The sequence below is a fragment of the Hibiscus syriacus genome, unplaced genomic scaffold (assembly GCF_006381635.1).
Source record: "Hibiscus syriacus cultivar Baekdansim isolate YM2019G1 unplaced genomic scaffold, ASM638163v2 tig00110156_pilon, whole genome shotgun sequence".
NCBI classification, from domain to species: domain Eukaryota; kingdom Viridiplantae; phylum Streptophyta; class Magnoliopsida; order Malvales; family Malvaceae; genus Hibiscus; species Hibiscus syriacus.
This window is the reverse complement of record NW_024062606.1, coordinates 773,801-787,465: the sequence shown is the minus strand read 5'-3', so window position 1 is coordinate 787,465 and position 13,665 is coordinate 773,801. Positions and strand designations below refer to the sequence as shown.

General features: G+C 33.5%; 3 protein-coding genes across 3 annotated transcripts; 2 read left to right on the top strand and 1 right to left on the bottom strand.

Annotated features, from left to right (window-relative positions):
- Positions 1-1,349: 1,349 nt before the first annotated feature.
- On the bottom strand, positions 1,350-3,255 carry LOC120215729 (mitochondrial import inner membrane translocase subunit PAM16 like 2-like). Its single transcript, XM_039213321.1, has 4 exons — positions 3,083-3,255; positions 2,032-2,119; positions 1,762-1,892; positions 1,350-1,671 (listed from the first exon to the last, which is right to left on the bottom strand). Exons 1-4 carry the CDS (start codon positions 3,083-3,085, stop codon positions 1,543-1,545), a joined length of 351 nt encoding a protein of 116 aa, XP_039069252.1. The 5' UTR covers positions 3,086-3,255; the 3' UTR covers positions 1,350-1,542.
- Positions 3,256-9,825: 6,570 nt separating this feature from the next.
- Positions 9,826-10,794, top strand: LOC120215921. Its single transcript, XM_039213449.1, has one exon. It carries the CDS (start codon positions 9,883-9,885, stop codon positions 10,792-10,794), a length of 912 nt encoding a protein of 303 aa, XP_039069380.1. The 5' UTR covers positions 9,826-9,882.
- LOC120215922 lies at positions 10,791-11,658 on the top strand. The gene is made up of 3 exons (XM_039213450.1): positions 10,791-10,966; positions 11,045-11,299; positions 11,465-11,658. The coding sequence occupies exons 1-3, from the start codon at positions 10,808-10,810 to the stop codon at positions 11,552-11,554; spliced, it is 504 nt and encodes a 167-aa protein (XP_039069381.1). The 5' UTR covers positions 10,791-10,807; the 3' UTR covers positions 11,555-11,658.
- The last annotated feature ends 2,007 nt before the right edge of the window (positions 11,659-13,665 follow it).

Below are 13,665 nucleotides of genomic sequence, written 5' to 3'. Positions count from 1 at the left end.
ATTTGAACTCTTGACTTTGCTTAAGGGACATAGTGTCTCATCCCACTAGACCAACTAGTTGTTGTTATTGTATTATATATTTGAGGAACAACAAACTCCACGGCGCAATTGCGCGTGCGAGAGAAATGAAAATGGAGCCTTCGGGGAGAGACACAACCAAATGCTGGGCGGTTGAATTCTCCACTGTCAAACTTTACGGCCACTCAACTTCAACTCTTGTTCAACTATCAACCTAATTATATTCAATGATCAAAACTTTAAGGATCGATGATGTATTTGGTCATTCAGTTATTATTTTGTTTTCATTTTGGTCACTAAATTATCCTTTTTTACATTTATACCATTGATGTTATACTTCCATTTTATATAAAAAATAAAAGATATAATAATAATTTAATGACCAAATAGACAAGTTAGCGAGTAGCTTGAAATACAATCCCAAAAGTGGGTGAATTGATTCCAGAAGCATTGAAGTACAAATAAGTGGGGTGGGGGGTGGAAACATGTTGTAGATGGAGTGAATGTCAACAAAAATTATGACAGTCCAGCTTTATGTCACTGTTGTTGTTGTCGGGGGACGCATTTCTGAGTTATAGTCACCACATCTTACTGCGCTTGAAAAAGTCATAAAATTCATGTCAAGCAAACCTTCGTGCCATACAATCTCAAGTTCCAATGCCCAGCCTGGTCGTTGACCTTTTTGTAAATTCACTCTATATAATATGTATGTAAGTAAATAAACAAAGAGATTCCTCTCCAACAAATCAAACATCAAGAGGATATGTTAATATAAATAAGATTACAATTATGCTTATTCATATTATACATATATATTTTTTGTCCAGAAGAACTTTATTTTTCATCTACGTATCTCATTCATTCATTTATATTCTAAATTGAACTTTTATTATTCATTTATTCAAAACTTTGCTGATTTAAGGTAACTGAAGAACTAAATCCGACACCTTGACATACATTTGTTTGTCCAAACCCCTTGTCCTAGAATACCACCCAAAATCATAGAACATTACAGGAATTATAGATGAAGATGAAACAAAAGAAATGATCCCATCCAAACCTAACCCAACAAGACAGTAAGTATTTTCATGTGGGACCGAAGTCACTTTTCGGCCCTCGATTCCATGAACAAAGTTTTCATGTACCCCCTCTTCACTTGCCACAGGCAACAACAAATTGTTTTCAATAAGCCTTCCCGCCTAGCAAGGAGCTATCACCTCTATATACATATAATCATCTTCAATCCACCATATCCCTTTCAAAGTGAAGGAAATTGTACAGAAAAAAATGCTACAATTATTATTAGAAGTAAACGTGATCAGAAAATGTAGCATGTTCATCATATCCCATCAACATACTGTGTTTCATGTAGTGCTATTGTGCAATACACTCACATCGCAGCGGACTTCCAAGGTGTTACAAGCTATTGCTATCATTTGATTTGATTGGATTATAATAAAAGTTCAAAATGATATTCAATTAGGGAAACGAGTGATCGGCGTGGGTGTAACATGTACCACAAAATTATACATCCGGGGTTCCCTGATCTTTCGTCTGGTAAAGTGTTTCTAAACATTCTTTTGCTCGATGAACCTTTGACTGCAGGTAAAAGCTCCCATTCTTGGCATTCTGCTCGAATAAGTTGTCGTATTTCTGTGTGTAGTTCATGGAAAAACTATCAAAACTTCATAAAAAGAATGGTATAATATCTCAGAGGATAATAGGTAAAAGTATCTAGCAAACCTTCAAGATTTCCTCCCATGATGAATGCTCTGTCACCCCTAGAATCTGCCTTGCCTCTGGTTCAGCCATAATTTTGCTTCCTCTCCTGATGTTCTGCATTGTTTCTTGAGCAACACCAGATTTTGAGGCATCTGCAATGAAGCACAAAGAAGGAATGGTCAATTCGAGGATTTAGAACATAGTATACAAATTTTGTAAATATGATAATTATTTTTTATTTAGAACAATAAACAGAAAAGCTGCAAGCCTTGACACATATAAAAGACATACTTGCAAGAGCCTGACGGTATGCCTGGAATACAGCCCTTCCCAATATGCCAGAGCCCATAACAATCAAGTTCGCAAGAATTCTTGCAGCCTATACAAAAACATGAACAATTAACTGTCTGTCTGATAGCATTTTTCTGTTATTTTAGTTACTAAGATTTCCCCATTTCCTCGAGTGTGAATAAACAAAGCACATACCATACTACATAATAGAGCCATAAGCCATTGAATGTAAACAAATTTAGGGGGGAAAATACAACAGTTACATGTACTGTCATAAGGATTTCGACAAGCTATTTCAATAGATGACTAAATTTAGGGCCAAAACTACAAGAATTATATATACCATCACAAGTATTTCAACAAACTATTTAATCATCTTGAATAATGTGGTAAACTGGTCCAAGCTATCAAAATGAAAACATAAAAGGAAAGCGTAGTCCATCCTAAAGGAAACATGATATGCAATTAAATCCTATCGTAACCAAGTCCCTAAATCAACACTACTAGCTTGATGCCAAGAATGCATAACTATAAAAATGTTCTCGAGGTGAGATTTGACAAGAAAACTAACATCTTTGCATCCATAATTCCGTATTACCATGGATTGCTTCTAAACATGAATTATTCACGACATAACTCAAGCAAGCATTATCAATATGCAAACATAAGAATCCGCAGATATTCCAGTGTCATGTATGAGGAGCCGACAAAATTACCAACATCGAACAACATTCTCTTGTTGCCTTCCAAAAAAAAAAATAAATAACGTTCACAGGATACACATGAAGGACATGAACAAGTGCTTCCCAACACATCACATAACTTTTTTTTACTTGCCTAACATTCTTTGCATAATGAGTAAGGCTTTTCACGCAAATTAGTATCAAAAGGAAGCAACCTAGATTGTTTAAAATTACTAGACCTCGTTATTGCCTTCACATGCCTCTGAAAATGACATATTTCAGTGAAATATTAATAAGAAAATCAATAAAGTACACAATTTCAACAACAAAAATAGGAAACGTAAAAATCAGGGTTCAGGTCCATTTACCATTGATGAAGTTTTAAGTTTACTGTTGACGATAATTCGGTAACCCCAAAGACTAAAACTGAATCACCTTTGGGCAAATCCCACAATTCCAGTAGAACAAATCAAAGCGAGAAACAATACCAAATCCAGTGCTATGAACAAAACGGTGTCGTTCTCGATGTTGAAAGCAGATCAGAAGAACAAAAGGCAAAGAAAAAGTAAATCAAAAAGAAGAATCAGAGATTTGAACTAGCGGTGTTCGAAATGAAACCCTAGAGGCAATAAACTGAGCAGAAAGGGCATAGGTTAAAACGTGTCACCGCCTCTATGGCCCAAGACGCCCACCAGGGTCGGTTTTCCCCATTATCCCATCCCATGCGGAAATATTAATCAGCTCAATAGGCCGAAACAGATTTTAATTTGTAATCTACAGTTATTGCTCCAATAAATCTGGAACTCATCATATGAAAATAAATTTTAAATAGTTTAAGATATGTGACTCAATATTTTATTTATTTTTAATGACATTCGTGATCTCGAAGTGATGGGTTTTATTAAAAATTAATTTTTTATTTTTATTTTTATCAAATAATTTGAAAGTAAAAAAAAAACATATTAAATTTGTTACGTCGATATGATATGTTTGTTTTGAATTTTAAAAAAATACCCGTTGTGCAACAGGTAGTTTTTGAAATTTAAAAAATAAACCGTTGAAACTTATCACGTAGAGATGACGATTTTAATCAATTTTATTTTAAAAATATAAAATAAATAATAAATAAAAAAAATATTAAAAAACTTAAATAAATAAGTTTATTACAAATTAATAAAAATTTGATTTATATTTTCTTAGTTCTTGACGATGCCGATGGATCGTCGAATATAATAGCACGGGACTTGTCGAGTACGTCAGGGTCTCGCCTTGATCGTCTTCGTCTTCATCTTTGTTTGCATATTGAATAGGAGGTGTACTGAACATCACTCTACTTTAAGATGAACCTCTGAAATACGATGATGGACTTATGATATTTGATGCCATCATTATCGTCATTGACTCAACTTGACTATGTTGTTGATCATATATAATATGATCTCATTCACCCTCACATGCATATTCAGTCGAAGATGCTTGAGTGTTTTGCATTTCATCACATGAACCTCCAACTTAATTTGGCTGAGTCCTTGTTGAAGCAAGATATGGAGGATAAAAAACAAAACTCGTCTAAGATGTAAAATAATCGATAGAAGCAGAAGCAGAAGACGAAGATAATTTCTTCTTGGCCTTTGTGAATTTGGCCTCTCATCGCTCCCATTTTTCCCTCTCTTACGATGTTGTTAAATATGATTTTTTATTTGCTTCATAATTTCGGAGATAAGGAGAAATGTTGAAATCAAGGTCGGCGGGTGTAATCTCATAACGCATAGGGACCGAGAAATGACATTGATTCCATTGCTCCATGTAATCAGCTTGTTTCCTCAACCAATTGTGGGTATGCTTCCCACACTTATCAATTTTATGGAACGCGTCTATATTAATAATTTGCGTAGGAATCAGTTGATCAGACCTAAACTGTCGCAACACTGTATTTGTCGCGTGAATCTCAACGATTGCAAAGTGTAATAGAGGTGTTACGACATACCACAACTCCGACCCTTCAAAAACACCCTATGGCAATACCCGATGGATCTCATCATCATAATGCGATATCCAAGAAAACTGTAAACATTAATAATAAAAGTTAGTATAAATAAAATGAACATTTTAATTAAATTTTAGTAATTTAAAAAAATAATATTTATCACATGTCGACCAACGATATTGATTCTCATTCGTATATCTTGTTTAGCTACACCCGATAACTTCGTCTCGATAATTTTGTCATCATCTAGATAATAAAAAAAGTCAAAAGTAAAAAAATATAAAAAATTAAATTTAAAAATTTACTAAAAAATAATGGTAAAAAATTACCTTGCAGCGAGAGGAAACTCAACCTGGGTGGTTGTAATTAGAGTAAAAAACGAGAACCGATACCACACCCAAGATTGTAACAGGACTAAACAACCTGCTACATCCGCTTTTTGACCATTTGGACAATTGAAGCCTTGTAAAGTTTCCGATATAAAAAAAGTCGATATCGCCGAGCCCTAACTAGTGTTGCGACACACATAAAAATTCTCCAATATCAGAAGATACTGAATGTGAGCCAAATTACCAGATTTATCCAGTAACAATATCCCTCCAATCAATTGGAGCAGATATACTCAGGTTTCAAAAATCACCTCAACCTCGGTAGAGTCATTTGTTACATTAAATTTGGACTCCGACCATGTGATATGTATCCAGTACTCTTATAAGACCTTTGATGGTAATTTTTTCCCCAAAACTTGGTAAACAATTCTGAATTGGTCGAAATTGTTGTGCCTCACTACAGTCACACTGTTAATCGAAACACCGAGTTGGTAAATGATATCTTACAACGTAATTGTTGATTCACTACTCGAAAAATGGAAAATATGCATCTCTGACCTCCAACGTTCAATGAGAGCCATAATCAATGCTGAATTCACCTTAAAATCGCACAAAAACGTAGCTGGATATAGCCTAGATTGTTACAAATATATAATAATCCGCTTATGCGGATCTCGGAGACCCATTCCTCTTTGACAAATGATCCGTTCTCCATTCGATATGAGCTCGAGCGAAGAAATATAGATCTCATCGAGATGCAACATTTCATTGCGGGTTGACATTTTCTGAAATTTGAATATTTTTCGAATTTTTTCTTAGCAAAATACAATAAAAAACCTAAACCCAAAACTCCTATTTATAACCCCAAATCCATCAGCCATAAAAGACTAGTTTTTTTTTTCAAAAATCTCACCAAACTCGTCACCTCGAGGTAACGAGTTACATAGTGACTGTATCAATCTGCCCATCGTGCAACGACTAGAAGCGACTATTTTTTTTAAATTTAAGACAAACTCGTCATCTTGAGGTGACGAGATTTATAGTTTTTTATTTTAAAATAACTTAGTAATTTAAAAAAATTAATATCTAAAAGGACTCATCATCTCGATGTGAGGAGTTCCTATAAAAAAATTAAAATATTGACTCACATAGGTCCCATATACGTGAAACCATTAAAAAATATTTTTTTTAAAACTCGTCAGCTCGAAGTAACAAGTCCCATATTTACTGTAACAAATGCCATAAATTACAAATTAAAATATGTTACAACATTTTGAGCTAATTTATTTTTTCGCTTGGGATATTGGAAAAACCCACCAGGGTAAGTATGGGAGGTTTTTCTGCCCAATAGGGCACTTATGTTTTTTATTTAGCCCAATTGGGCACTCGATTTTTTATTGGGGAAATGCATCACTTCGAGGTGATGAGTACGATGAGATATAATATTTTAATAGACTCGGATGAGTGGGCTCCATGTGAGCATTAGTTTATTGTAATTAATATGACTCATCACCTATAGAGCTGACGAGTCCATTTAAAAATATTTTTTTAAAAGTTGTAAAAAAATTTAAATTTAAAACTTAAAATTAAAATTAAAAAAAATAAAATAATTCGTCTTTTCGAGGTGATGAGTTTCTTTAAATTAAAAAAATAGCCGTTGGTCAAGGCAATAGCAACGGTTACTTGGGATTGGGACAATATGAAACTCGTCACCTCGATGTAGGATCCACTCATTCATGTCTATTAGAATATTATATCTCATTGAACTCGTCACCTCGAGTGCCCTAATGGGCCAAAAAAACCCAGTATGAGATTTGTTCTCGGCCCACTAAATTTTTTTATCACTGAGATTGAGGACTATGTTGAACTTGTTGATGTCCTAGAAGCTTTAAAGCATCCTGGTTGGAGGCGAGCTGTCCATGAAGAGTATGAGGCTCTTCAAAGGAATTGTACCTGGGAATTACAAGCCTTTCCACCTAACTGAAGACCTGTTGGGTGCAATTGGCTTTTTAAGGTCAAACGTAAGCCTAATGGTTCTATTTAAAGGCTGAAAGCTCACCTAGTTGCTAAAGGATACTCACAAAAAGTTGGAAGTGATTTTCATGAGACCTTTAGCCCGGTTGTCCGCACTGTTACCATTGGGATTGTGCTTGTTGTTGCTGTCTTAAACAACTGGGGTATTCGTCAGATTGACATCAACAACGCTTTCTTAAATGACGAACTTAGAGAAGAAATTTACATGATACAATCGCCTGGTTTTGAATGCTCTAGTCCTATGGGAGATTCGTTGGTTTGTAAACTTAAGAAAACCCCTTATGGGCTGCAGCAAGCACCGAGAGCCTAATTTGATACACTCAAATCCTTTCTAATTAATCATATGGGTTTTGTAGTAGCCAGAGCTGATTCTTCCTTGTTCAGTAAGCATGACAGTGAGGGTGCGTTTGGTTCACGGAATGTAAGATTACCAGTGGGAATAAAAGATTACCATATAATAGGATTACTGGGAATGTTGTATTTTGTGTTTGGTTGGTTTAGCATGAATGTAAGATTTTTGGTTAAAGGAATAAAAGATTATTAGAATGTATATTTGACCAAATTGTCCTTATTATATATTTGTATAATATTACAAATTGTAAAATATTTTATATATTTTCTTTAAAAATTAAATTCATAATATTTATATAATTTTTTTTACAAAATTAAAAATATAAAAAAGGTTTAATGAAATGATAAAAAAAAATTTTAACCCCTGAACTTCATATAAAATTTTAATTATAGATTTTTTTTTTTTTGTAAATCTAAAATAATTTAAGGATAAATTTGTAATTTAACCTTCGTAGAATTTTTATTATTCAATGACAGAAGAATGATATTTTTGAAAAAAAATAAAAATTTAAGGGCATTTTAGTCCAAAACACCGGTAATGTCACAATACCTAAGGGAAGGTAGGTAATGACATTCTCGGTAATATACCCCAAAAAATCTACTATTGGTAATAAAACATTACCGGGAATGAGATTTCTGACCAACCAAACATGGAAATGTGGGATTTTCATCCCATGGGAATCCCACAATCCTTGAACCAAACACCCCCTGAAGGTTGTGTTATGCTGATGGTCTATGCTGAAACTCAAATTTTCTAACAATAACAATAATCCATTAACCACTAAAATAGTTTGATTCATACTTATTTTTCTACAATCTTAAACATGATATCAGATGTATTATTTATGTCCATGTGCTTGCTAATAACTTGATTTTCAAGAGAAAAGCGTGTTCATTAGAAACTTCAAACCCTTTTCAATTGTGAGCGGAAAAGAAACAAATTCAATCAAAATTTGCTAATAATCTGATAGCATGGCCAGATTGGAGCAAGAAGGCGACGGGGCGTTTAGAGGACTTACAGGAGACCCTCAAAGAGGAAGGGTGCATTTCTCTGGTTTAGTTCGAGTATAAGAGTTCTTTCTTTTCTTTATTTATCAGATTTCTTCTTCTTCTTCTTTTATCTCCAACCAAAGAAACACGACCCTTTAATATTATTTTTCTTCACATTCCACGTCTCTAATCCCAATTTATATAGATAATGACAATTTTGTACACTTAAAATCACGGATAACTTACATATTTAATACTTAAACTATCGATTTCGATCTGTTTTAGTATTTAAATTTTTATTTTTTTAAAATCATACATAATATTTAGTTTTTTGTTTCATTTTAGTACCCGTTAAAAACTTAATGTTAAATTTTGATTTTTTTTAAGTTTAAGTACTAAAACGAATCAAAATTGATAGTTTAGATACTAAATGTGTTAAAGTTTTAACGGCGGAGTACTAAAATAAAAAATAAACATTAGATATGATTTTGAAAAGATTAAAAGTTTTAGTACTAAAATAAATCAAAACTGATAGTTTAAGTGTTAAACATATAATTTTTCCTAAAATGATTGATTTCATCCAACGCCTGCTCCAAGTTTCAATATTTTATTTTCCAAGCGTTTAACCGACATGGAAAAGATGATTGCGGGGGAAATTCATTAAGACGCTTTTATCCGGGATGGGCACGGGTCGAGTTAGATTAGGTTTTCGATCAATTTTATTTGATTCAAAAATTATATATATATTTATATATTAAATTTGATCTGATTTGAAAAATGTATACTTCTCATTAATTTGAATTTGATTCGATTTTCTGCGATAAAAACAAAATTTGATCTGACATGTTCTAAAATATTATTTTTATTCAATAAAAATAGAGATTTAATTAAAAATTGGAGAGATATTATTGTAATTGTCCGTAAATATATAATGTAAAATTATATTTTTTTAAATTAAGTCAAATCGAATATTTTTCACTCTAACTTAGATATGACTCGACTTAAATATAATTTTAAAAATCTAATTAAATCAAATCAAATCAGAATCCATCAAATTTGAGTCTTGTTCCTACGAGTAAAACGCGGAGTAAATACTTTTGGTAAGTCCTCTTTAAATATTATTAATGACTTGCCATTGTCAGTTTGGTCATTGTCAACATCGATGATACGACCACTCACTTTGATTAAATCAAGATAACGCTATCTTTCGATATACCTGCTATACTCGCAATAGTTTCCGTTATGACTGTAATAACATCCGTTATGATCGCAATCACGGAAAACGAAACATGACAAAAAAATGCGACCGTGATTTGAATACTTGCTTCCAGCTGCTACGTTATATACATCTTGTACATGTTCTTCATCTCCTAATGTTATTCTATATTCTTTTTGAGTTGTAATCCGTAAACTTCATAATGAATTTAGAAGACATGACATGGTTTGGTTTGATTCAAGGGGTTGAAATCACAGGGCAATGGAGAGTTACAATCAAGGATGGCTAGTTTTGGTTATGGTTTTGGTGACACTAAGTTTACCATATTCACAGGCCTTTTGGGGCAATGAAAATAAGATTCAAAATTCTGTTTTCATGTCACCCAAGTTTGTGGGATCGGTGGAAAATAGGTTCTACTACAATGTCGACTTTCCGAAAGGTCATATTGCCGTGAAAAGTTTCAATGCAGAAGTGGTCGATGAGGCAGGGCATCCTGTTCCGCTGCACGAGACGTATCCGCATCATTGGGTTGTTGGTAGATACTTTGTTCTTAGAGGCGTCGAAATATCAGAGTTTGATGACCATGCAAAACTTAACAGCTCGGATTACATTTCTGGGAGAAACAGTGGGATTTGTCCGGATCTTGGCCAGTTCTTTGGCCTCGAGTCTGAGACACGGAAAACCGCAACTCATGTTCCCGATCCATACGGAATAGAATTCTGTAATCCTGCTGAGATTCCTTCCGGGTTTGAGGAGCAATGGATGCTTAATGTTCACACAATCGATACAAGGGGAGTGGAGGACAAGTTGGGATTTACCGAATGCCGTTGTGATCTGTACGATGTCACGGTCAATGAATATGGAAGACCTCTGAGGCCAGACTACAAAGGGGGCTTGTTTTGTTGTTACAATCACACGCAATGCAAGGTAGAACATGGATTCGAGGGTGTTAGAAGAACGCTTTACCTTCGATACACTGTGAAGTGGGTTGATTTGGATAGCTCCGTCTTGCCTTTTAAAGTTTATATATTTGACATTACCGATACTTGGAAAAGGACCCGAAACTCAACTGGGATTACTGAAGAGCACTTGTGCAAGGTAGATGAATTGTTTACGTGCTGCAGCAAAATTCATTTTTGTCAAACTGAATTTCTTCTCAAATATTGTCATTGAATATCTTTGATGCATGTGGAATGAGATTGAACCTTGCCATGCGACCGGATTGGCTGATGATGGATGTGTTGACAAAAAAAGTATAAGCCTTGACGTGCCATTTGGTGGTTATCTCGTATATGGTGTGGCACACCAACATTCAGGGGCCATTGGTTCTGCTCTTTATAGAGAGGTATGTACAATGTATGCATGTATGCAATCTGATGATGATGATGATGAGCTGTGCCTGTTTGCATTTTGGTGAATTCAGGATTGCCAAGTTATAAGTTCTTCGTTTCCGACTTACGGGGAGGGAGAAGAACCGGGAAACGAAGCCGGTTATATTGTTGGAATAACTACATGCTATCCTCTACCGGGAGCCATCGAGATATCTAAAGGGGAGACTTTGACTTTGGAATCAAATTACAGTAGCATCAAACGTCATACGGGAGTAATGGGGCTGTTCTACATTTTGGTTGCGGACCAATTGCCCAAGCCAAGGCACACCCTATGCACTGTCATTCAAGTAAGACTCCAACTCTCAAATGATCATACATAAGTCACAACTATGTTTTTCTTACGCATGTGATGCAATTTTATGTACGATTTCGTCGCAAGGAAACTTCTTGATTCTGAACAACTTCAATTAAACCTATATGTTTTTTTTAAATGAAACAATCATCTGATGCAGACACAGGATACTATTACACTATTACCAATCCTTTGGGCCGTGGTAGCGATGAGCGGTGCGGTAGCTGTTATTGCCGTCTCCATTCATTAACAACTTAAGCGTGAGGGAGACGGCTATGAAGCAATTGGCATGTGAATGTGTTTAAATAAGCTCTACACCGTGTTGCATGTGAGAGTTCCAGTAACTTTGTTGTGAAGTTACAAGTGAAGGGAGAGGAGTTTGTCAAACCTAGAATCTAATGTCAATTGATACGATATTAAGGTGGTGTTTTTTTCCTAGTACATGCTTGGTTTATGCCTACGGGTTTAAGTGAAATAATGTTTATAAACTATTCGTTTATTAAGCTAAATAAATGAATATTAAATAAAATTTTATGTTTATTTAATAAAAAGCGAATACGAATATAGATGTGTTTAGTTTGTTTATGTTCACGAACAAACTTGTTTATTGACTCGTTTATAAATTCAGTTATGGAATCATTTATAAGCTCATCTGTTCGACTGCCCTTTTACTTTTATGTTTTTACATTTTAAATATTGGCGAAGATAGAATATAATGTGAACTTTGGAGTTTAAAGTATGAGATTTAAGGAATTTAAGGACTAGTGACATAATTGAGTCATTTTTACTTTGACGGGCAAATAAAAGGATAAAAATTTAGTGTTGATTGTTGAATATTAAACAAATGTTAAAAGAATATATTTGTGAACGTTAAATAAATATATTTGTGAAATAAACGAACGAATACAAATACCTTGAAAATAAATAAAAGTACGATACTAAAATTTTAAACAAACATGAATCGAATCGTTAAGAACAAACAAACGAAAAAAATATAACTTTATTCGATCAAACTCAATTTATTTACACTCCTATTCATATCTAACTATCATCAATTTTGCACCTAAGTATTATCAGGTAAGGACATTAACAATAACGGTCTAATTCTGAGAAGATATAGTCCTTAAAATTTACATAATTATCATTTTGGCTCAAACATTTTTGGGTGAATTATTATTATCCAACTGATTACTAAATGTTTTTATTTTACTCACACAACTACAATAATCTTCAATTTTATAATGTTTTCAATTATTTCTATTTTAGCTGTCCTTTCTTAAATTGTTGATGATTCTGGTATTTTAATTGTTATGATAACACATTTAATTCTCGACACTTATACATAATATTTTCTTTTAAACATGGCAACGAGATTTTATTAATAGTGAAAGAAATCAGAATTTTATTTTAACAATGGTAACAAGATTTTATTAATAATGTAAGAAATCAAAATTACAACGCATCAAAATATAAAAAGAAAATTGGAGACAACAGTCACTAAAATATTCATACAAAAATAAAATATTAAACCTAAAGATACAAAGAAAAATAAAATCTTCCATTGAGAATGATGACCAACATCAAAAGAACCCAGTAACCTTCGTAAAACTCCTTATATATGTCAAATGAGATGCTTTATGAAATGATAAAGGAATGGTGAGCGAACCAAACAATCTGGCATGCTGTTTCGCTATACAATTATGATTATAACGGTAAACACACCTTTTACCAAAGAGGAGATCTAACTATACGTGACCATCGACAAACAATCGAAAATAAATGTCGTAATAGTTTTTTGCAAGCACCAAAATGATAGCAAAGGTATGCGAAAAACGTACTAAAACTATAATGATCATGCCACAAGAGCAGAGAAAAACGTATGTCACAAGAACAGAGAAAACATGTTACGATGATAAAGACATAGTATAAAAAAATAAGAGAATTAATAATCACTGACGATTGATAACCAATACTAAAATTGATGTCGTTATCGACTAAACAAAACAAAAATCAAAGAGAAAAAAATACGACCCACAAAAATTTCAAAATACATATCATTTTTTCGAGTATTTTTAGCTAGAGATTCATTACATGAGTCTTTAGTTTCAAAACTCCTGGGGAATACCAAATTAATTGAGTTTGATAATGCTTCAAAATGGCACCAAATTCAACCTTAAATCCTTGAATCTATTCCTACACATCAGACCCATGTTAACAACTTTAAGCTAATTTTAAACACAAAGATACACTTTAAGCCCTTTAAGAAGCATCACAAAACATGCTAAACTACATGCACACTATCAAACAACAAGATGAAGCCTCAAATTACTCTCTCCAACTTCTTTGGATGCTTCAACATGT